General features: G+C 49.2%; 2 protein-coding genes across 4 annotated transcripts; both read left to right on the top strand.

The window, feature by feature from the left end:
- Positions 1-10039, top strand: CUNH21orf58 (chromosome unknown C21orf58 homolog). Of its 2 annotated transcripts, none has more exons than XM_033005778.1 (8): positions 1-80; positions 1650-1707; positions 3565-3632; positions 4377-4520; positions 4983-5097; positions 6528-6667; positions 8410-8582; positions 10016-10039. In XM_033005778.1, exons 1-8 carry the CDS (start codon positions 21-23, stop codon positions 10029-10031), a joined length of 774 nt encoding a protein of 257 aa, XP_032861669.1. In that variant the 5' UTR covers positions 1-20; the 3' UTR covers positions 10032-10039. The 2 variants fall into 2 exon arrangements, with proteins under 2 accessions (XP_032861669.1, XP_032861670.1); XM_033005779.1 differs by having other exon boundaries at positions 1650-1719.
- A 3057-nt stretch (positions 10040-13096) lies between these two features.
- Positions 13097-23250, top strand: KMO (kynurenine 3-monooxygenase). Of its 2 annotated transcripts, XM_009971592.3 has the most exons (15): positions 13097-13170; positions 14358-14427; positions 16009-16106; positions 17040-17129; positions 17379-17427; positions 18175-18262; positions 18915-19080; positions 19595-19666; positions 20055-20176; positions 21567-21714; positions 22079-22136; positions 22249-22331; positions 22579-22680; positions 22775-22834; positions 23020-23250. In XM_009971592.3, exons 1-15 carry the CDS (start codon positions 13117-13119, stop codon positions 23185-23187), a joined length of 1428 nt encoding a protein of 475 aa, XP_009969894.3. In that variant the 5' UTR covers positions 13097-13116; the 3' UTR covers positions 23188-23250. The 2 variants fall into 2 exon arrangements, with proteins under 2 accessions (XP_009969894.3, XP_032861666.2); XM_033005775.2 differs by lacking the exons at positions 13097-13170; positions 14358-14427; positions 16009-16106; positions 17379-17427 and having other exon boundaries at positions 16857-17129.
- The last annotated feature ends 1205 nt before the right edge of the window (positions 23251-24455 follow it).

Genomic DNA, 24455 nt, shown 5'->3' with positions numbered 1-24455 from the left:
TCTTCCAGGAGACTACTGTAATGACAGATCCTTCAGTGGTGGATCACCTGACACAACTGAAACTCAAACTCCTAGAAAAGGTAAGGGAGTAATTCTGCACCAGTCACCTTTGCTCTGCTTTTTCCTCTTGCACATTTAAGCATTAATGTTGTATTTTAAATAATTATATTTATGCTGAGGTGCAAAGAAGGTCTGCAGTCAATTGAGAACCCCTTTCGTCGTGCAAGCAGAGGCAGACCACTGTGCAGTGGTGCTATGGTCACTATCACTACCTTAAATAACACTGTAGAAGTTTACATGGACCTACAGTAAATTAAAAATAGAGTTAAAGTGACTTTGATCTTATGGGAGATGTCACCAGTTATCTCAAAACCAGTTTGAGTTGTGACAGGCAAGGTTTAAGAGTAAATTTTGGGTAAAGAGGACCTCGGATTGTTTTAAGGCAATTTCATGTCTTTGTTTTTGTCTACTTTTACATAAGATATGTTGACTGGTGAAACATGGCCAGTCCTTCACTGGAAGTGCATGAGGTGCCACACAGAATCTCAGTGGCTTTTTGTTTTGACTCCACACACTAATGCACCCAGGGTTCTCAACTCAGCCCTGTTCCTCCACCCTCAGCACATCTGATATCTACTTAGTGTGGATCTTCTGCTTCAGTGCCCTCCAGAAGCCACTTAAAGAGTTGTCTGGAAGGAAAAACAGTTTGCCTGGAAACATGAATGCTGGAAGTGCCATCTAACCTGTCTCCACAGTGGAGTCTTTTGTTCTTAGATGCAGCAGCCATCTGAGGGCAAAGCTTTCACTGGTTTGGAGCCATGCAGAACCAAGAAAAAGAGCCTGTGCATGAATGAAAGGTCTCCAATTTCTGAGCATCAGGGAGCAGCAAGGGCCAGTTGCTCCCTAAGGAGCAAGGAGTTGAGCACAACAACACAGCCAGCAGCGTAGGGTCCTGGCCATCCAGCCCCCAAACAAGGCAAGCAGGGTAGAGCCAGAGCTGGTTTCCAGGTTCAACCACAAGTCCAGATCTATCAGGCAAGCTCAGGGTGATAGGGTAGGTCCAAGGCCAACCTGGGAAGCATCTGTGTGTTGGGATCACAGTTAAAAGGTTCCACAGCCAGTCACAGTCATGGCTGTGGTTGAACTGCAGGCTAGTACTCATCCGGTATAGCTCAGGTATGAACTGTAGACCTAGAGCTGAGATTAAAGGAGCTCCTGGGCATGTAAGCAGCAGATGTGGATGGAAGCCCCAGGTGGGGCTAGTCAGGGACTTTTAGGCCTATTAATGCACCAAATACCCCAAACTGTCCATCATCAAGTTCTTCATATGAGCAGGCTCCTCACCCTACAGAATAAATGATGTACAAGATTCCTGATTCACCATGCTATCCATTTCCAAGTCTGGGATAGCCTGATCAGTAGGAAGCACAACTGTTCTTTTACCATAATAAGATTTGTATGAGACATTTCGCACTCCTATGAATGCTTCTTGTATCCCTCACTAGCTGTGATTTAGCAGTTAAGAAGCACTGCTTGTCTACACTTCGGTTCTATTTCCTCCATCCCAAACCAATGCCTGACCTGTTGGAAATCATTGTGATCTTTGCTGCCTGACTCATAACCAGTTCTTGTTGTGGTTCTACCAACAGAGACTAGAAAATGAACAGGAGAACATAGAGAAGATGGAGTCATTTCTCCCGAATGCAAGTAAAGAGAAGCGTTTGTTCTAATTATGGACACAATATGAAAAGTACTTAGTGGTGTTCTCAGGCATGGTCACACCACACGATCACATAGCCTCCCTAAAAGCTGGAAGGGGCCTCTGTTCTCAGTGGTTGGATATTTGGGCAGTCAGGACTTGCTATGTCTTAGCTTCTGTGACAGACACACAGTCTGGAGGGCAAGAAGGAGGCTCTGAACTTTTGTCAGTGGTGCTCCAGCTCAGCCTGCAGATCTAAATCTGTATGCAACCCTGGGAGTAGCAAAAATGCAAGTTCCAGTGAAGCTTGTGCAGTAATGTCAGTCTGTATACTAGCCTCAGTCCTAACTAAGCAGGTGAATATTAGCAGCCTTGATGAGAGGAGAACGGGCTTGCTATACTGCACAGCTATCTAAATTTTACCTTTTGAATTTCTTCAACTGTTTTTCTGATAAAGGGAAATGATCAGCCAGCTGAGCACTAAGAATGACCTCCTGCCCATGTGTCCTCTTCAGCTTCTCAGCTGCAGGTGTTGGTTCAGCTCGAGCAAACTACTGGTGATCCGATTTGTCCTAGCTCCTATACCTAGGAGTGAGCCCCTGTTGCAGTCCAGCTGGATCCTTGGCTTTGGTGATCCTGAAAAGGGGTCGTTGGGATGGCTGTGTGTCCCTGAGGGATCCAGGCAGGAGGAACAATCCACTACTAATGCTGCTTTGCACATTTGAAGCTGACCAACGCAGCCCTGTGCAGGCCAGAACAAGGTTACCAGAATAAAAAAGTGTGACTCAGTTTATGAAACAAATTGTTATACTGAAAGAGTTGGTCTTGAGGACTGTATTGATAAGAGCTGGGAAACCGTTTTATCAGGAAACCGTGCATGTGCAATTGCATCCTGACTTTGGGTTGGGCAGAAAGGTCAGGAATCCCAGCATGCTTGTGAGACATCCAAAGTTTAGGCAATTCGATTTGTTATGAAAGCTAGTGAACCAGCTAAAAGTTGATAAATAAGAGAGTTGAAAATAATTTGTGTCTTTATCAAACCCTTTCAAAGACTGCTGTGATGTTTCACGTACAAGTAGTGTGTTCCCTTCAACAATACTCCAATGGAAGCTACGTGCAATGCGTTAATTTCTTTGCATGACACATGCAGTGTTTATAATTATTATTTGTGGATTAAAGGCTACTAGTAGAAGATCGGTAATATTTCTAGATTGTACTCTAGGATCACATCCATCGAGTTGATGCACAAATACTTGGTAACTCAATGCTGCGGCCAAAAATTAAAAATCCCCTTAACAACTTAGTCTCAAAATACGAAGTAATACTTTTCAGAGCAAATGTCAGGCATGCCTCCAATGTACCTGAAAATGGTCTGTCTTATTTTCATTTTAAACGAGTTCAAAATCAGCTGTATGTGGGAAGAACTGGAAAGGAAGTTGAATCAGAATAAAAAGGAAACAGAAGAGTTGACATTCAAAACTGAGCTTGTATTTATATGTCACAACAAACTTTTTTTTACACTTTGCACATTCGTCCTCTGCATGTACAGAATATATCTAGAACATTTCAAGCTGAAATGAGTTTCTAAGACAGGAGGCTAAAAGGGGGTTTTCGGGAGCAATCTGAACGGTTTATTTTCAGAGAAGGTGCATTGCCTTTGTAGAGCTTCTGAACAGCTGTGCCTGTGTGTGGTACAAAGTCGTTATCCGTTTGTGGATTTGACAAGAAAAGTAGCCTAAAGCCTTTTGTGGAAGGAGTCAAGCTATTTTATAACATGTTTTCCAGCATTAATCTCATAATGTAGGTGCTATAATAGCTCTATCTTTGTGATCCTTTGAGAAGATAATGGACTTTTCTTCTTTCAGGGAACAGACGTGAAGATATGCTCCAAAGTGCCCTAAGGCGAAGGAAAGATCTCCTGCAGGAGCTTAGGGTAAGAGCCCTCTCTGTGGACAGAAGCTACAGAAAGGGCCAGGTTATCTGCACACCCACTGCCAATGTGGATTGAGTTTTTCCCTGTCCTTTAGCTCCTGGGCTGAGCAGTATTCAGTCCTCTGCTGGTTTGGAGGATAGAGGCTGGCCTGGGTAACGAGGGAGAGAGGCCAGAGAGTAGTATGTCTGCCCTCATTACAGCTAACGAAGCTTGCACCCACCTCAGTTAGTTGGTAGGTTGATTCTGTTCATCCTGAATTGCTGTATCGTAAATTTTGTGGGGTAGTGCCAAAATGCAAATAAGGGATTTTTAATGCCACCAAAATAGGGACAATAAGTATAGGAGAATAAGTAACTGGTACTTGTTTGTAGTTTTTGGAGGGTCCCAACCATTAATGAGACATTTTCCCAAACTGTTGTCAGTTTGTTCTTTACTATTTTTTGTGTGTGTGTGTGTGTGTGTGTGTTCCTTTTCGCTTGCACTGAAAACTGTGTGGCTTTGAGATATGTAGGAAGAAAATCAATCTTTATACTTGTGCAGGCACTGGTTGAGTGCTTCTCTTCGTGCAGTAGTCTGCCTGTCAGACACAGCAGTTCTGGGCGTTTCTGCAGCAGTGTTTTGGTGAGGGAGGCTGCACCCTGCTGCAGGCTCCCAGGGCCAAATCCCGTTTAGTGCAGAGAGCAAAACAATACTGTCTGCCCTTTTGTCACCAGGTTTTCTTTATGAAGATGCTTGTTTTTGTAGGAGCAGCACCTTCTGGAAGAGCTTTCTCAGCCCCCTGCACCAGGTGGAGGACAGTGTCATAATCACAGAGCTGCTCTCCCACATGTCTTCCAGATACCTTTTCCAGCTCCCCAGGTGGAGCCACCAAGGATTATCCAGCAGACGGTAAGGATTCCCTCTCCTTGGAAACACTAGTGCTGTGCCAGTCAGAGACAACAACCACAGGTGGAGGGACTTGGGGGCTGTATGGAAACGCTCATCACACTGAAGGGGAAGATAGGCCTCTTGCTGTTGTATGGGACTCCCTGCCCTAGGCAAAATCTGAGGAAAATCATTTTACAAATAAGGCACAGAATTAGCAGTGTGTATGGCTTACCATAGGAACAATGTAGCAAGAGGCTTGGGAGGATTGCCCACACTCTGGCCCAGCCATTCAGCCAGTCTCCAGTGAACATCACTGCTCATATAGCCCAAAACCTCAACAGCTTCTCCACGAGGATCTCATGGGAGACAACGTCCAAAGCCTCACTGAAGTCCAGGCAGACTATACCCACTGCTCTGCCCTCCCAAAGATGAGGCAGCTGGCCAAAACCAACCCTGACTTCTCAATTTTCCTTTCTTTTTCAGATGCCGCCTCAACCTGCCACCATCATCCAGCAGTTACCTCAGCCACCCCCCCTGATCACGCAGATCCCCTCTGCACAGCCTTTTGCAGCCCCGCACTCTGGAAGCATTAAAGAAGGTAATGTACCCTTCATCCAGCAGCCAGGTCCTGTCGCCAGGCCTGGAGAGGGCAGGCGAGGTGCCACGGCACATGGAAGGGGGAACGGGACAGCGTCCGAGCAAGGCAGTGACATGCTGTTTCATAACCAAGCTGCTGGTGGAGCTGTGAGAATTGCACTCCATAAGTGGACTAAATACCATTTCTGACAGGCTTTCAGGAAAATTGTTATGGCTAAAACTAAAGAAAAAGGGACTACAAACTCAGTAAAGCCAGGTTAAGCTGTTGGGGAAGCTTGGGAAAGCAAATCAGCTCAACCCAAGGCACTGAGCAATATTAACAACGTTAAACTCATGCACACAGATGATTCCAAAATTAAAATGCAGGCTTCTAAAACCTGTTTTTATTATTTTGTTCCCTGCTAACCTGCTGTTCGATCTCCTCAGAACAATACAGGCTTTTATTATGCCTCATGTTTGGAAACAAGACAGAACAGCTGAGAGTGCTGTTCCAAATATAGAACAATGGTAACAAAAAGAGATTGTTTCCAAACATAGGTGAATGCTATTGTCAAATAAAACATGAACAAAAACCTGGGATGACTTCCCTGGCTCAACCTTCAGCCAAAGGTTTCTTCATCCCACCGAGAAATCTTCAGTCATGAAATTGCAATATTTCTCAGCTTTTTCTTCATCTGAGTGTCTGGATTTTTTAATCAGAGTTTATTTTCATAAACAAATTAGTCCAAATTAATGCCTGACTTTTCTGAAGCTGATACATGTAAATTATTTCTGGTATGATCAGGGTTTTTTTTTAAAAAAAGAAAGTTGCCTTGATTTTTATATATATATTTTTTTTTTTTTTATTTTCCCCTCCCCCTCCTTCCTTCCCTGCCCAGCCCCCCCCACCGCCAGCAAATTAGTTCTACTGCACAGGTCCTTTGTGATTAGGACCCAGAGATCTTGGTAAGTAGATTTGATGCACATGCAGTGGATTCTCAAGGTGGCACTGCAATATCACATAAAGTTGAGGAAAGTTCTCCCGTGGAAAGCAATGGTCTCAGGCTGAAGCAATGGAGAGCAGTGTAAGGAGCAGGTCCGTGCTGGAGTAAGTAAGAGAGCTCTAGTGCTCGGCCCTTCTCCGGCCTGCCAGGCCGCGTAGCCAGAGGGGTGGGCTTGTAGGGAAACTCACAGACACAAGAGGCTCAACAGCAGCTTTCCTGTAGAAGGGAGGAGAAACAGGAAAGCTGGTATGAGTAGTCTTCATAGACATTAATTTTGCACTGCCTGGGCAAATAATGCTAATATTCTTTACACGTCCCTTTCCGCCGCTTTGTCTCAGTTGCAGTGACCAGGCTGTATGCTGGAGGGCATTTCTCACTGAGATGCCTCTGCCGCCTGTCAGTTGCTGATAAAGCTCTTACTTTCTTCCTTGGGGTGACCTCTTCCCAGATATGGTAGAGATGATGCTGATGCAGAATGCTCAGATGCACCAGATCATCATGCAGAACATGATGCTGAAGGCTCTGCCACCGATGGCGTTCGCACAGCCCGCAGGAGCCAGCTCCTCCCTGCTTCAGCATGCGCAGCAGGTAACGACACTGGTGTCTGAAGGGCATCCTTGCTCACAGGAGGCAGTGGTTAATCTCCTAGGTAGGGTGCAGGGCCTGGACAAAACATGCAGCAGGTCTGGGATGTTTAACAGCTGCGTGCACCTTCAAACTCACTGCACCAGAAGACTGTTAGTGAGCAGAACAAAGCCTGCCTCTTTACCATGATGAGTGCTGTGACAGGACCCAGTGGAAGAATGTCACCTCCACAAGTGGAAACTAGATTCAGCCCAGCTCTGAAAATTATCTGGCCTGTACAGTTGAACCAATAACAGTCTATGCATGGAGACATCTACACTGAGCATCTGCTGATGCAGATCTACTTGCTTCAAAAAGTAGTTCAATATTTGTGCTACAAATCCTGTAATTTGTAAAATTTGACCAGGCAGTTTCAAATGGGCTAGAGTTGAAGCACAGGTTTTGTGATCATACTTGGAGCCCCACCGCTTTAGTTCCTGTCTCACTGAAAATCAATGGCTACTGAGCTCTGAAAGGGCAGATCTTAAAGATATTTTGGTGTGTAGATCCCTATATGGATTTTTCCAAAATGTGTCCAGTGCTTGATAAGAGGTAGGTAATTTCAAATGCATCCTTAGATTCCCAATTCCTAAGCCATTTTTAACAAGGTGACATAGCTCCTTAGAATCCTTAAGTGCCTTGGAAAAATGTATTTCTAGTCTCTACTCTCTAGCATTTATTACCTAAGAAGCAAGGACATTTGATCTCTGGGGAGGAGGGGATGTCCCAGTGCTGCAAAAAATCCCTCTGTACTTTTCCTACCCCTCTGTTTTCAGGCTAACTGTCTTTTTTCCTGTGCTGTAAGAAATATTTGTTTTCTTTTCCTCAGATATTAAGGTTGTTGGGTGCTGAGAAATAACTCCCACATTTATGCAGTCTTTGCCCAGCTCACTTGCACCTTTCGTACATGCTATTTGCAAAAGCAACAAATGGCTTAAGAGGCCCCGGGCCCTGGGCTTAATGGAAGGGTAGGAAACGTAATCCTCCTCCACAGTCCATCCCATGGTCTGGAGGGAGTGGATGGGTTTTTGCATCTGTTGGAACCAAATGTCTGCCCTGGACAGAAATCTTCCGACAGCAGCTGCTAGCTCTCGCGTTTCGGGGCACTGATGGCCCAGGAGGCCACCTGCGGTGCAGAGGGGCCCACTGGCTTCATCAGCCATGGTCCCAGGGCAGGCTGGCTGAGGCAATGGCAGGCAGTGCTGGCTCTTCCTCATGTCAGAGCTGCACTGAGCATTGCCTCATACAGAAGTCCTTTCCTATTTTTGTTAAAGTTTGCAGTTTTGGGTTTAGAATACTCTCTCCCCCTTGCTGTGGCGGAGATGTCTGGGGCAGACGGTGGTGCTGGGAGAGCCAGCGGACTCGTCTGCAGCTTTCTGTGGAGGACCCTGCAACTAAGGGAAGATGGCAGAGGAAGAGCATGTGTCCACCCTGTCCCCACCTCTCTCCCCAGGCCATCCTGTCACTGTGCATTTCTCTGACGTAGACTGGTGGAATAAATTGGGGGGAGTGGGGTCTGAGTGCCTCTGAATGTCAGGTGAATTCTGAAATCACCAAGTATTTGCTGGAGCTTCTATGTTGGAGCCTGCAAACCCCATCTCCAGACGCATGCTGAAGGATTTCCTTTACCAAGTGGTCGCTGTGTGGAAACCCAGCTGTTCAGGGGCACAGGTTTCACCAATTGCCCTTTGTCTCTCCCCAACAAGGACCTGCAGTTTGCTGCTCCCCTGGCTGTGAAAGCAGACAGACCCAGGCCGTCTGCGGTGCACCACCACCACCACTACCCTCCCCCAGGAGTGCTCCCAGTGCCCCACGGGAGCCTCCCGTCCACATCCATGGCACGTCACTGGACCGGCAGCACGCTCCCTGGCCTGCCTTCGTAAGTAAACAGGCAGCCATGACATAAAAACTTTTAGCCCTTCCTTCCTGCACAGATGGAGTATCAAGGTAGACCAGACAAAGACATGCCTTCATGGTTCTTCACTAAGGCCAGTCCTGAATATTGTCTTTAATGCAACAGTGGGATTGAGGCGGGTTAAGTGATGATTTGATACACTCAATTATATAACTTGAGTAATTAATTCTTGCTTACTGCGGAATAGATGAGGATCAGACAAGGACTACAGATGATACCAAGCTGTGTCCCTGCCACACAGAGACACCGCCCAGCAATGCTGTATGCCTCTGCTCTGCAGTGACTGTTACCCTTGGTTTTGGGTCTCCCTGTGAACCCAGCAGATAACTGGTGAATAAGGGCTGCATATGTTTTACGTTCAGGCTAAGGTTCCCAGTAAGATTTATGTTCTTAAAACACCACTAAGACACTTGCTAATCAGAAATTCCTGGAAAATAACTCACCAGCACTCCCTAAGAAAAATTGTACAAAGGTAGGGGAGTAGTCAGAATTAGAGCTGAGCCTTTGCGATAAGCCTGTGGTTGCAGCTGGGGTGCTTTCCAAGCTCAGAAATGGAAGGACTTGTCCCCAGGCTGCCCCCAAGTCTGTAGAGCCCTTAGCAGAGGCCCGCAGCCAGCTCCTCCAGGAGCTCGTTTGCCTGTGCCTCCCCTGCTATCTCCGAGCTTGTCCTGGTCAGCTTTCTAGGTGTGAGCAGATCACAGCTGGGACTAGTGTTCAAACTAGCTTGCTCATGCAAATGCCAGTGCCAGGAGGGGCCTTGGGCATGTATCCGAGCTGAGAGAGAGCGGTGATCTTGCCGAGTACACTAGGAAGGGATAGCAAGAAAGCAGTCATGGAAGCAGTGGTGCTAGAAAGTTCTTACATGCTGAGGCTGGTAAAGAAATGCACGTTGCTAGAGTGTGGTGGGATGGCTGGGGACTTCAGCGTGGGGACTCACTGTTGTGTCAGTGAGAACGCAGCTTTTATTTCTGTACTGTGGCTCTTTCTAAGCCTTAGTGAACAGAAGGACAAGATGGAGGCAGCTGCATCCTCAAGCATGGGTGATGTGCTGGCAGGGATTTCTGTTTGGCCCTCTTCAGCATGGTATTTGAATTCCTGAACAGATTATTTACTTAATGGAATTATAAGGGATAAACATTCTACCCCTTCCACTGTGTACATGGGTTTGTAATCTATACCAATAAAGATCTCTTGGCTCCTTCCAGAATTGGTGCAATTAGCTGTTTGCAGAAATCAGCAAAGATCTTGTTGCGGCTTTTAAACTGTCTTCTTCCTCTTTTTCAGCTACCTTCCACCATGAGTTATGAGATCTGACACATCTACACTGTCGTTTTGCACCTGCAGCAAGCATGCACTGTTGGCTACCAAACACAATAAAGACATTTTTCTTGTTGCAGGTGGCCCACATACTGACAGTACGTGTTCCTCCACAAGTAGCATCGCTGAGGTCAGACTGTATTTGAAGAGTTCCTTAATAATCTGTCTGATCTGTAAGACTGCACACTGTTGGTACAAGAAGTGAGCAGGAGGAAGTCTGCAGATGTTCAGAACAAACTTACCATGCATCTGTAGCCTGCTCACCCATTTCTGCTAGTTCAGTTGTTTCCTCATCCTCCAAGATCAGAACAACCACAAGCAATCACCTCTTTTTTTGTTGTCTCTTCAAAGAATCAAGAAGACCCATCCCAAACTGTTTTGCAGGCCTGGCAGTCCACAGCAGTGCCTAGGCATGAAATAATCTTAATACCAGTGTTATCTCAGCCCTTGCAAATGAGTATGACCCAGCCCCAGGGCTGAGAGTCCTCCTCATATGCAAACTGAGATGTCCCTTGCAAAGGGGCACGATGCTGTCCTTGGGAGGATGATGCAAACTAACCCAGGATGTCTGAATGAGAGTTTTGTTTTCAAACCCCATCAGCCTGAAGTGCTCCTCCCTCAACATTTTTGGTTTTACTCTCTCACAGAGTACTGTCCTACAGTAATTACCTATCCAGGGAAGTAAAGATGAACAGGAACCGTCCAAATGCAACTTGCTGGAAAGCAGAGAAAAGTCCTGGCATTGGATTTTCCTGAAGACCAGCACTCTACCCTGCCTGTGTGAGTTGGCTTTACGCACTATTTGGATAAACAGTTCTCAGTGGAGAAGAACAGAAAGAAATGTGTTCCTGCAGTCACGGGGTCTGAATGTTGAAGTGCAATGCCTACCCCCAGCTAACCACAGACCATGTTTTCTGCCCCAGGAGGGCTCTGACTCTCAGTCTTTCCCAAATTTCACATTTACAAAGCCACCCAGGGTTTTCTTCTCAAAGAGCTATTGGAAAGTGATTTAAGCAGCCTGGAATTGTGTGTATTTTTCATTATTTCTCAAACTTTCCTTCATACAATCAGGGTTTAGACTTGCTTTTTAAAAAAATAATAAAATCCTGAGGCTTTTCCTTCAGTAAATCAACCACTTTTCCCTTCTTTACTTTTCCCACTGATTTTCAGAGGACAAGCTTTAATCCGAGCCCTGGCTATCCTGTTCTTTTTGTTTTTGTTTAGGATGCCTTGGAAGACTCACTCAGGGTTTTAATCAAATGATACTTTTTTATGCTCTCATCAGCCTGGTTGTGTTTAATACAGAAAGAGAAATTAATTAGTAGCACTTTCTCAGTGACTTCCCACCTTCTGTTTTTAAGGTGGAGAACATCTTTACATTGGTTTTGCCTGGTGCGGTTTGTGACTGAATCTGATGAAGATAACCCAGGAACCTAAATTTTGTTTGGAATGGTTAACCAGAAGAAAAGATACTGCGCTGGGCATAGATAGTCCCTGATAGGCAAAGTTTAGTCTAGTTTGCCAAGAACAATTGTTGGTAGCTAAGGAGATAGGTTTGGCAGTGAGAAGCTGATGTGTATCACCTAGGAAGAAAGAAGTTTGTGGCCCGTTTACTGCACCACACAGCACTGCTCACTGACAGGTCGGGTGCTTCCCTGCATGTCCATGCCTCCTGCCTCTGGGGCACATACACAGACTGTGGCTGAGGCTGCTTGTGCAGGAAAGAAGTATTATGAGACTGGCTTTAGTTACACAACTGTATCCTGTGTTATCCACAGGAGTCCCTGAATTAATTGGCCTATCTTAAAGTGCTGCTATCAAATTGGTAAGCCAAGGTGGTGGAGTAATCTGTAAAGCCTACCAGACACATATTCAAATAGTGCTGTGAGTGATATTTCCAAATAATAACTGTCACTGCTGGAAGCTAATGGTGTGCTGTCTGTGCTCTGAAAACAATTAATGAATAATTTATTTACTATGTAAAACTTACCTTGCTCTTTGCCCTCTCTGCTCTGTTTTCTTTGCTGGGTGTGTCAATCAGTGTGGATCAATTCACCTCTGTATAGAAACCCAATAGAAGGTCTTCGGTGGTGACTTGTTTGGACGCAGTGCCAGGGCCCATGGGCACTAGTAGCCTTTAACAACCCCAACCGGCCCCACCTGGAATCCCTGCCCTCCCCAAGGCCAGCAGTCCCACTTAGGCTTGGGCCAGGGGCTGTTTGTGGGTCCCGTTGACATTGGCCTGGGGGTCCTCTCTTTGCATGGTGCTGCAGGTTGGGACCGTGCCACGGCTGCACCAGGAACCAGCACGTGCAGTGGAGAATGGCACTGTGCCTGTGCAGGGATTTCATCTCGCTCCTTTGGGACAAATCTGCTGTTTTGGGCAGTGCATTACAGGTTTAGCAATAAATGGTAGTTAATGTATGTATTTTCACTGCCTGCTGTTTAATTATCATGTGTGGGCTGTGATCGGCTCTTCCCTTTTAAAAGCTTACTGTGTGCACACTGGCTTGGCAAAGCGCTTCCTCCCAAGGCCGGGCATATGAAATGGTGCACGCAGAGATGTCTCCTCACAGCCTCATCCAAATCTTGGGAAGCTGCTGTGGATTAGGCACGGACCCTCTGCCCAGCATCATACCCCAAAACACTCGAGCCACGCACAGCTTCCCTGGGCAAAAGATGTCCTCGCAGATGGGATTAGGCCCCTGGGCAAGCGGTGTGGCTCACATCCCACCCTCCGGAGAGTGCCTGTGAGGCTCCAGGAGTTACTCTGCATCATCCCATGGTGCCTCTGCAGTTGGAACCCAGTGAAGCACGAGCAAAAGCCCAGCAGATGCAAGCTCCCCTCCTGCTCTCTGCACATTTCATCGGGACGTCCTTGAAGGCTGAAAAATTGCCTTACAATTTTCAAGAGGCCTTTTAATAAGCCCTGTCTGAATAACACCACACTCACATCTCTTCACCTAAGGCTCGGTGTGGCTGGCCACACGGCCAGACTGATTCACTGACAGTCTCTGGGCTGGGAGTTAAAGTTTAATATGAACCAGGGGAGAAAAACCCAGGCGTGACTGAGCCGCCCACATCCTTCCCCTTCTCCTCCCCGCTTGGAGAGAGGGCAGTGCAGCAGGGCAGGGAGCGTGGACGCAGCCGTAAGACCTGCAACCCAGGGGCTGCCCCAGCGATGGAGCCCAGTGACCCACAGGGGAAAAGAGTCGCCGTTGTCGGCGGTGGTCTGGTAGGAAACGCAATTTGGCTGCTGTGTGATTGCGTTTGCCAGGGAGCCGGAGCCGTAAAAGCATTGCTTGGATGTGGGGTGAATGTTTTTCTTAAAATCACTCCTCCTTCAGATGACGGGGTGTTACGGAGGAGTTGGTTAAATTCCCACTGTGGGAGGTAGTGAGGCTCGTTTGAGCAGCTAGGCCTTTGTAGGAGGAGAATGGCTCTTTCTTTCCAGGGAAAGCTTTGCTCCGGCGACATCCCAGAGATGCAACGCATGTCTATGGTGGGCACTTGTCTTGAACAGTGTGTGCAAAGAAATCCTGCTGTCAAGAGCCCTTTTCTCAGAGGAAGGGGTTTGGGAGGTGCAGCAATGGTGCCCAGGCACACTAAATAGCATTCCTCCTTCAGGCTGCCAGATCCTCCTGCCCCTCAGCTGTTTCTGGCTTTAACCAAGTCACTAAGACGAAATGATTTGTCAGGATTGAGACCTGGTAAATGCCTTCCTCTGCTCACTTTTGTTTGGGAATGGTTTTCCACCTTTACTACTTGCAGAGTGGTCTGACTCAAAAGGACAACACGGAGCACTGCAGCACGTAAATCTCTCTATTGACTTTTTGGCTGTTAGCTTCTTGGTTCCCACACAGCTGGAAAGAGTGATGACATAAGAGTCTGTAGTTCTGACAGCGATTAACGGTGGAAATTAAACAAGAAAAAGACAGCCATCCATTTAAATAACAAGCAGGACGTATTTGTGCTGTCCTTTTTAAGGTCTTCTGCACAGGTCTAGCTTCCCCTGATGTGTTCCCAAGGGAATGCTGCAGGACCCTGAATTTTATCAAGGAAGATAAATAGTCTGGAAAGGAGCAGGGAGCTTATCCATACCAGCTCCTGTTGCTTCTAGCTGAAGGGGTTAGCCCTGATGCAATTAATCCCTGTGTATAAACAAGCCCTGAACTTGATATGACTTTATACAATGAGTTTTGGTGGATGACTTTTGTCTCAGAGGCTCTTTAGGCACATCAGGGGTGCCAGCAGACTTCCCTCCAGGAAAAAGTCCTCTATAGTTGTTGATCAAAGGGTCTTCCTGTATAAGCTGAGCTGCATCCCCTGACTGCTGCTTTCCCTCAGTGTATCCCAGTAGTGTCCTGTGATACAGTTACTAGTTAAACACTTTATCCACCATTCCTGATCCTTCTCTTGTAGGTGGGTGCATTAAATACCTGTTTCTTTGCTAGACGAGGTTTCCATGTTGATGTTTATGAAACCAGAGAAGGTAAGTTCGGCCTGATGATTACTACTTTATCGTTTATGTCCCTTTACTGATAACTGTTCTTGAAGAAGCAAAACAGGAACTGTGTGAGCTTACTGAAACTGCAGAAAGAAAATGAAATCTGGAAGTGTGCTACTTTGGGGGATATTCTTTTCAATTTTCCCTTTAGTTCCTGTGGTGGGAGGCAGCATTTATTTGAAATATGTTGTCTTGTGTGAAGGGAACCCACCCTTCAGCTACTAAAATGATGCCCTTTTTTATGTTCTTGGCTTAAATATTAATTCAAATCCTCACCTTTTAAAATTGGTCTCTGCGTGAAGAATTATAGCACGGTGCTGTTGAACCAAGCCAAGACAGAAGTTTGGAAGCAATGGCTGTTGTTAATGCTGCAGCATCTCTGTTAGGGTTAAAAGCATCGTCTTGACCTGTAACCACTGCCACTGACGGTGAGGAGGGCTGGTGGTGAGAGGGGCAGAAGGAGAGATGGAGTGCTTTCAGGAAGCCTTCAGCTCTGCAAGGCACCACAGCAGAGAAATGATGATTCAGAGCCCAGGTGCTGGCTGAAAATCACTCACCTTCAGTGTCTATCAGCTGGCAGACAAATAAAACCTGGACAGAGATGGCAAGCCAAGTGGCAGATGAAAATGACACCAAGGAAGGTGAAACTCAACTCGAACGTGCGGTGAAGGGAAGGAGAAGTCCCGTTTGACATGTGGTCTCTGCGGTGACTGTTCCCACCCGGGCAGATGTCAGGAAGGGCAGTTCTGCTGCGCAGAGTCTCGGCTGCACTCATCCCGAGCCCTGCGTGCTGCTCTGGGTTCCCACGGCAGAAACGGGGCTCACAGCAGCCAGCCCCAAGCAATGCCAGCAGGATGCAGGCTCAGAGCAAGAGTAAATGGCTTTTCACTGTGGTTTTGATTGTTAAACCCTTTGCTGGATGTTCTATACATTAGAAGTTTCGCACATTCAAAAAGCCTCTGGTTGCTCTTACCTGCTTTCTGAGTTGGATGGATTTTCCTGCTCTACTCCAGTTTTTGGCCCATTGCTCATGCTGAGATGCCACCCTGAAAGGTATGGGGATGAGGCTCTGCCACACGCGCTGGCCAGACAACCCGGGAAGCCCGAGTGAGGCCATTTGGAGGAGGAGCAGGCCAGTGCTGAGGCAATTACATTTAAACAGTGACAGAGAAGGTGACCTGCCAGTCTCCTGAAAAGCATCAGTCTGTGGGTCTCAGCAGAAGCTGCCAGGCATTCACTGTTCAGCTCTCTCCACTCAGAGGGGAAATGGCTCTCGGTGATAACGTGCCCTCCTGCACCGTGGGGAGCTGTCAGGATCCAGCGCTGCCTTTGCAGCACTTGGCTGCAGCCGCTTCTTCCAGGCTAGGGGAAGCGGCCCTCGAAGCTGCTCAGCTCCCTTCCCAACAGCTGAACGTGCCTTTTGATACCTGCCCTCTCCGCACACAGAGCAGGGGGACAGGGACTCCCCACTGCCCCGCCTGCCGTTGCTGGAGGGATTTTGGGAGATGCCACCCGCACCAGGTTGTGGTATGGGTGTCTCCATAACCGACTGCTCTCTCCACACAGATATCCGGGTGGCCAGCTTGAACCGTGGCAGAAGCATTAACTTGGCCCTGTCCCACAGAGGACGCCAAGCCCTTCGAGCCGTGGGGATGGAAGAGCAGGTACCCCGGCAGTTTCTATCAGTGGTGGGGGTCTCTGTGGTTAAAACACTGTTGACTTCAGCTGGTGATGGACAGACTCTCTTCTGCTCCCCCAGCACACAGGGGCTACCACAGCGGTAGCTCTGCTTTCATGAGGGAGGAGGTAGACCTCTCCCACTGCACACTTGTAGCCTGGCTCCCCACTGCTTCATGGCACAGCCACCAACAGGGATCTCCCCCAGCCTGGGGCAGCACCCAACCCCAGGCATCTGGGCTCTGCTCATGGCAGCGGGTGCTTCCCCAGGAGACCAACACTCAAAAACCACCTTCCAGTATTTACCTCCCCGCTGTGCTCTCCTCCCTCCCGGAGGGAGAGGGCAAACAGGGCGGGAGTAGGTGGACTCCCAAAAGAGCTGGAGTACCAGCAGGATGTGATAAAGGGGGCTGGCCACCCCAAGGACATGTCCAGATTTGTATTTTCTCACAAAACCTTGAGCTTTGGGCTGGCCCCTGAAAATTGTGCAGCCTGACCTCTGCACAGCCGGGCTCAGAGCCCAGCACTCCTCTGCAGGGTGCTCGCTACCACTTAATATCCAGCTGCTGACAGCGGTGGGATCTCCTGGCCCCTGGCTCCCTGCAGAGGAGCCCGGGCTTCGACAGCTGATATCCCAGCACCAGATGTAATTTGGCTGTCATCCCCTGCCCTGTCCAGCATCCTGGGATTTTTCATGTCCCTTCTATCCCCAAATAATTTCCTCCTTTTTTTTTTTTTTTTCTTTTTTTTTTTTTTTTTGTGAGAATAAGCCTGCAAGCTGGATAACCACATGAAAACATATGAGCAGAGAACATCCCATTCTGCCCAGAGTGCAGTGGAGGGGGGATGGTGCTTGGTAACTTGTTCCCTCCCCTTGGCAACCCAGTTTGGAGGCTGGGTTGTGTTCCCTTCCATTTCAGATTGTGTCCAAAGGCATTCCCATGCGGGCAAGGAGGATACATACACCTTCAGGGAAGAAGTACTCTATCCCCTATGGAAAGAAAAACCAGGTACTGGTCTCGTGTTGCCACTCCAGAGATGCTTCCCAGAGCACAAGGTGTTTGACAGCATTTGTAGCTCTGTGTGATGGACAGGAGGGGGCTCGTCCTCTTAATCAGGACACTGTGAGCAGGAAGGGGATTGCATGACCCCGCCCGGGGTTTCGGCAGGGCTGTTTGCAGCCGGTGGCATTTCTCGTCTGGCTGTGCAGAGCATCCTTCAGCAATGCCTCCTGAACCCCGTGTTTGCTTGCCTTGCAGTACATTCTCTCTGTGGACAGAGCAAACTTAAACAGAGAGCTGCTAACAGGTAGGTTGCCGGGTCTGTTTGCAAGCACTTTTACACCCTGTTTATCAAGGATGTAGGGTTTGCCCCATGAACAGGAGACTTTGAGCCCCAGGCTCTCTTTGCCTCTGAGTTCTGCATAACTTGGCTCTCAGAAAGTGCAAACCTGAACTAGCTGTGTTTTAAGAAGAAAATCTGTGCCATTTCCATGCTGCTTTGCTGACACAAAAGGGTATTCAAACAAGTTCCCTGAGGCTTTTCTGTGCATGCAGCTGTCCCGCATTTGCCCTTGAGTGGGAGCTGCCTCTGCTCCCTGGTTCCCTACGTCTGCTTCTAGAACTTCACCTGCCAAAGCAGGACAAACCTCCTCAGCCTTGCCATGGCTCGTGGTGTTTCCTGAAACCCCTGGTTGTACAGAGACAAATAGTCGTTGGAGTGCTGTGGTAAAGCATGTATTCAGGCCAGGCCAAATTTCCCCAAATTTCACATTGACTACAGGCACCTCATCCCCTCCTGAAATACAATGTAGTGATGGTGGAAACAGGCCAATGGCTCATGTCATTGCAGGGAAAAAACAAATCTTTGCAAGATTCGTTGCACTTTTTAAACAGTTTTCGTCCGAGTTGGCCAAACACAGTCCTAGTGTGCCGGGCTCGCTGGCCATCATTCAACACAGCAATTGTATTTGCTGCAATGGCAAAAGCCCCTATAATTTAGGGACCCCTTGGAAATATTTTTGGGCTCACATTTAATTGTCTTTTCTTTTCACAGCTGCTGAGAAGTACTCCAACACTAAACTGTACTTTGGACAAAAGGTCTTGGGGTGCAACGCAGAGTTAGGGAAGTTAACCATAAAAAGGTAATCCCTGCGCAAACCTGGGATTGAGTTCTGTGTTCAGTTAGTTTCTGCTTAATCATTCATAAAACCTCAAACAATTGAGCAATCTCAGTTTGAAACTAGCGTGTTATTCCTCAGTGGATAAAACTTGGTGTCCGCTCTGGAAAGGAGAGACATCAAAGCAAGGTTCATGAGAAGGCTGAAAAAAAATTTAAGTAACTCACCCCCCGGAAGCCTGGCAGTAGGCTAGGCACACACTTACTGACCTGTGCAGGGAATAAATGTGCCAGTCTCCATAGTGCTGGAATTCAGGGACAGATTGCTCATCAGGGAGGGCAGCTAATGACCTTGTTTCATAGTTGTGTCATGCTCTGGTCATGCCCCCTGTCCACCTGGGAATGCAGGCTCTACAAAACAGCACATTATCCCAACAGTGCCTGTTGCATTCTTGAGCAGATCTGGCAGAGTTATGCTTTTGATAACCTACAGAATAGTTATTTATCCTAATGCTGAGCCTCCCAGTCAGTGAAAGCCAATATTCCCTCACCCTAGGGGGTTAATAACGTTGGAGGTGACCCCAGAATTTTGCAAAAGGCAGATCCTCTGTGCCCAGAAGTGCTGAGCTGGCCTAGAGTTGGGGCAGGATTGATCCAAGGGACTCCCTTGCTTTCAGATTTGACCAACGGCCCTTAGAAGTCACCTACGATCTCATCGTGGGATGCGATGGAGCCTTCTCAACAGTCAGAAAGCAATTCATGAGACAAACGCGCTTTAACTACAGCCATGAGTACATTCCTCATGGCTATATGGAGCTGACCATCCCTCCCAAGGATGGAGAAGTAAGTGTGCCTTTCCCAGGGGATGCTGCCACCTTTGCAGGTAGGACACCCTGCTCCCCTCTCATGCTACAGCAGCTCCAGAAAAAGTAATTTCTCACCTGGGGCTCATCCAAGGGTTTAAAATTTTCCTAGGAGAAAACAAGCATCTCTTCCTCCTCCAATGGTGGGGCCAATGTCTTGACACCTGGCTGCAAAAATCCTAGAGAGTTTGCCCCAGAGTGGTGGAGTTAACTCTAGATCCGAGAGGTCTTGGGGATATGAGAACATGACTGTGAGGACATTAGCATTTGCAAACCAGCAGATTTTTCCCCCAGCTTTCCTACCCTTTCCTTTTGCCCTTGTTCTGTGTCTCCCTGAAGCATCAGGTACCAGAAAGGGTCTCTGTGGTCATTGTGGCTTCTCATGGAACAAAGGATGGGAACTGGTGTGCTGGTGTGGAGGGGAACCAGAGGCTGTGCTGGGGAAGCTGAGCAAGGCAGGTCGGGGTTACAAGGCGATTTTCTTCCTCTTTCAGTTTGCCATGGAACCAAACTACCTCCATATCTGGCCAAGAAACACCTTCATGATGATTGCACTGCCCAACATGGTGATAACCCACAGCCACCCTCCCTTGGGGCACGGGATGGAGCTTGTGGGGACGAACTGGCTGTGGTGGCAGGCCCGTGGCTGGGGCTGGGAGGGCTGACAAGGTGCCCGGAGGGACCCTCAGCCTGTGTCGAGCATCCCACAGCCTGGGGAGGGCTGCAGGACAGGACCCTCAGAGCAGGCACACGGCCTGTTTCTGCCTCCCTGCTGCTGCCCTCAGCGTGTGCAAGCCCACCGTGGGACGCAGGGTGGCTGGGTGCTTGCCTCCGCCGCTCGGGTGGGTTGCTGCGATTGCTGGGTGACAGGCTGGGCGCTGAGCTGCCACTCCAGGAGCTGGGGGCTCTCTGTGGCCTCTGGGCTTCTTTCTGACTTTCCTCCCCCGCTGGCAGGACAAGTCCTTCACCTGCACGCTCTTCATGCCCTTTGAGGAATTCGAGAAGCTCACAACGGGCGAGCAAGTGCTGGGTTTTTTCCAGACCTACTTCCCAGACGCCATCCCCCTCATCGGAGAGTAAGTGTTCTCATCTCCCCTTCTCCCTCACCCACACAGCGCCGCAAAGCCAGGGGATGCATCCTCACCCAGCCTCCAGGTCCCGGGGACAGGGTTGGGGACGCGGTTGGGGTGGATCCCCCGTGGCCCGCAGGTCTGCCTTGGAGTAGCTGGCTCAGCCGCAGGACACGGTTTCTGATGGAGCTGCAGTGCAGCACCGCTCCGTCCCTTGGAGGCACGGCCCAGGCCCAGATACTGCCGGAGCAAAGAGCAGATCACCTCCCACTGCTTTCATGTTGCTGTTAAAGGTTTTGAACTCAAGGGATGGATTAGCTGTTCATAAGCCACGGTTTTTTTGGTGTTAGAGGTGGGTAAGCAAAGTCACTCCGCTAGAGCGAAGGTAAAGGCCGCAGGCCAAAACCAGCAGTGCGGAGGTAGCCCTGCTGCTCAGAGAGATGAGTTGTGCAAATGTTGAGATTTTAGGTAACAGACTGAGAAAAGCTGGGCTTGGCAAAACCAAAAACCGAACAAACCAAACAAAACCAAACAAACCAGAAAAAAAGCAAAAAACAAAACAAGAAAACCCCAACCAACCAACCACCACCACCACCAAGTAACGCTGTGCCGACTACAGAAAGACTGGCAGTTATTGATCGCACGGCTAAAACAAATGTCAGGGCTGTGGGGCACAAGAGCAAGCAGTTCGCAGTGGCGTGCAGCTCTCAGGGCAGGGAGGACCCTCTCACTGCTGGGCAAACGGCACAAGTGGAACAGCGTGGAGCTGGAGCATCCTGCTCCCCCCGGGGGCCCTGGCTGCAGTGGGGGTCGGGACCAGTCTTGCCAGCACATGTCCCGAGGGCCATGGCTCTGCTCAGCCTGTCCTCATGCTCCTGCGAAGAGGGAAGATCCCCAGCTGGTGGGAGTTCCAGCCCACACTATTAATAATTATGCTTCGCATCGTAGTTATCTGTTACTGTTTTTTTTTTTGGCTGATAGGGTCTCAGCTGTGTTAGGCAGATTCCTTTCCTCTTAAGGAGACTGTATCACAGGTTTTCATATAAACTCAGAAACTCAGATATCTTCTCGTATATCCTTCCTACCATGTCCAACATCCATCACTGCTCACGGTAAGAGGACTCAGATGTCCATGACACTCCTATCCACGGTCAGGATGTGTGCAGAGCTTAAAACCTGCAGACAAAACATTTGGTCCATAGGGAGAAGTTAATGTCATAGGTTTTATGACCTCCACATTTTCCCCAGCACAAATATCCTAATGAGTAGGCCTGGGTTTTGCATCCCAGCACTGACAATGCCGGTGGCCCTGGCTTCCTGAGCTTGGACATGGCATGACTTGCTCTTCTTGTCTCTCGTGGTCCCACAAGTGAAGTATCTGTTGTTTTGCCTGAAGGCGAGAGCTGAAGCACGATTACTTTTTGCTGCCAGCCCAGGCCATGATATCTGTGAAGTGCTCCTCCTACCACCTTGGCTCCCGGTGCGTGCTGATGGGAGATGCCGCGCATGCTGTTGTGCCCTTCTACGGACAGGGCATGAATGCTGTAAGTTCACGGTCGGCCCTGGGCCATGTCAGTCGGGTCCCCACTCTTCTCACCCAGAAATGCCTGGGCTTAGAGTGTAGCCGGGGAGGAGAAGGGACAGGGTGGTGATGCCACTGTCCCACGGGGCAGAGGACTGCGTGGGAGGGGGGACCGGCAGGGTAGCCCCAGCCTGCCGGGAGAGGCAACCCCCTGGATTTCTCTGCGAGACCCCTGGCAGAGTGGCCTGGAGTAAAGCTCCTGCTCTGCAGCTGTGGTCAGTGGGACCCCGCGTGCACAAGCAGCTACACTAGAAAAGCATCTGTGAGAGTGCTTCTCATGAACGCGTGGCTCCTTCTTCCTGTTTACCCTCTGGTTTTCCTCCCAGGGCTTTGAGGACTGTCTGGTCTTTGACGAATTAATGGACCAGTTCCACAATGACTTTGGTGAGTGAGGTGGCCGGGGAGGAGCGGGAGCAGAGGAGGATCCCTCTGCAGCTGAAGGCAGCTGGATACCCTGCTGGGGAGCTGCCCCTAAAGCGCTGCTTTCTTCTCCCAGGTGCCTGTCTCCCTGAGTTCTCCAGGCTGAGGGTCCCAGATGACCACGCGATCTCAGATTTAGCTATGTACAACTATGTAGAGGTAGGTGAGCCGCACACGGATCTGTGGCCTGTGTTAGGATGCACACAGCAGGCAGGAGCTCTGGCAAGGCTCTGGGCGGGCTCTTATCCCAGCAGATTTTAGCCTAAGAACTCCTTGTGGATGCCACTGGGGCTAGGGAGGCTCTGCTCCCTGCGGTGACCCCAGGACAGGCAGCGGGAGAGCTAGCAAAATGCAGGGGGCTCTGCCGAGACACCCCGGCAAAGGGGTGATGGTTGCTCTGTTGCAGATGCGTGAACACGTGAATTCAACGTGGTTCATTTTCCGGAAGCACATAGACAACATCCTCCACACCCTCATGCCTTCCACCATCGTCCCGCTGTACACCATGGTAAGGCCAGCCCCTCGGTCCCCACCGCCTGAGCTGCCACGAGCTCCTCCTGGCTGGCACTGAGGTGGTGATGTGCTCCTGGCAACCCTCCTAGGTCACCTTCACCAGAATTCGCTACCATGAGGCACTTCAGCGCTGGAAATGGCAGAAAAAGGTTGGTTGGTGGTGGTGCCCGTCCTCCCCATGCCATGAGCCTCGTGAGCTCCACATCCTGCACGCCAGCACTGCTCAGCTGCGGGGCGGGGGGACTTTGGTGGCGGGATATTGCCAGGTGAATGCTTGGTGCCACAGGATAGAACGAACCTCTGATGACACTGGGGTTTCTCTTTGCACTTTCAGATAATTAATCGAGGGCTTTTTGTCATGGGGGCAGCAGGATTGTGTGGCACCTACCTGCTCGTAAAGTGGCTGGCGCGGGACTCAGACTTCTGTGTGGAAAACTTGTGGGGATGGTCCCATTACCTCAAGAAGGTTGGAAATTTTCCCTTTGGCACACAGGTGGCTTAAATGTGAGGCGAGATGCTGGTTGTAATAAAAGTGAAGGCATGAGCTGTTGGCTTGGCTGGATGACGCTGGATGACTCTTGGGATGTGACCCGGCAGCTCCTGCAGCCCCTCTGCATTGGGAGCAGCAGTGGTCCCTGTCCCTCTCCCCAAGCGAAGGGAGCCCATCAGGGCACAGGGTGCCCAGAGAGCCTCTGCCAGGGCTCAGACGTTGCCCTGCCTCATCTCGGCAGCCTTGCCTTGCGTGATGTGGTGTGTCATGCGCTGGCTGCGTGTTTTGTGTGCAGTAACAGGGGGAGGGGGGGACCATGTGCTCTCCCAGTCAGCAGAACGGCCACTTGAACGGGTCGGGGTGTCCCAGCCTGTACTGCTGACTTCTGCTCTTACCAAAGTCAAGCCAACATCTGGACTTGAAAACCCACCAGCTTCCTCCTCCTCACCCCAAGTCAGAGAAAATGCAGTTCATTTACTCTTGGTGAAAATGAAACAACTTTAAGAAAGGATGTTCTGGGGCAGTGCTTGAAGCCTGGAGAAAGGGCTGTTCCACATCTCTCTGAGAATACTTCCAACTTCTGCAAGCAGCTCTCCACATACTGACCATCAAGCCTTTGGGCTAAATCAAGACCAGAGCCCTGAAAGACCGTTCTTAGCTCACTGTTTTGCCTTTGGGCTTTTGTGCCTGCCCTAGAATATACTGCTGTTTTACACAGTTACTGTTCATATGTATTTTTTAAAAAAGCCTGGATTCCTCACTGATTTTCTCTAACTGTCCTACAAAGCACATAAGTGGTTGTGCTTCTACTGCACACACCACACCAGCAGAAAGACCTACAGCTGCTGATGGTGGAGACGGACAGTCTCTCTGTGTTCAAGTAACAACCTCTGTCCAGGTCCCTGGCCATGGGCATCGCATCCAAGAGCCAGAGCCCTTACAGGTGCCTCTGGTGACTTTGTGCAGCCAGGCATGGGGTGCACAGGACCTACACTGAGCTGGGGAACCTTGAGCCAAAAATAGCTGCGGGCTGGGATAGTACTGGGGCGACTATCAGACACGCTTTCTTTCCTCTTACCTTGCCCTAGACCCTCACAGTCACTGTTGAAGAACAGCAAAATGGCCCAGATTAACCCCTGATCTGATGTGATACAGCCAGTATTGTTTAAGGTAGTTTACACATAGCTGCCAGCAGAGATGAGCGGGGACAAGGACTGGTTTGCATCATTTAGTGAGTCATTTTTGGCTTGCAGGGTGACATCTTTCAGAGCATAGGTGGC

The sequence above is a fragment of the Tyto alba genome, unplaced genomic scaffold, assembly GCF_018691265.1.
Source record: "Tyto alba isolate M040663 unplaced genomic scaffold, T.alba_DEE_v4.0 Super-Scaffold_7, whole genome shotgun sequence".
Taxonomy (NCBI): Eukaryota; Metazoa; Chordata; class Aves; order Strigiformes; family Tytonidae; genus Tyto; species Tyto alba.
The sequence above is the reverse complement of the archived record's forward strand: the minus strand, read 5'-3'. Positions and strand labels throughout refer to the sequence as shown.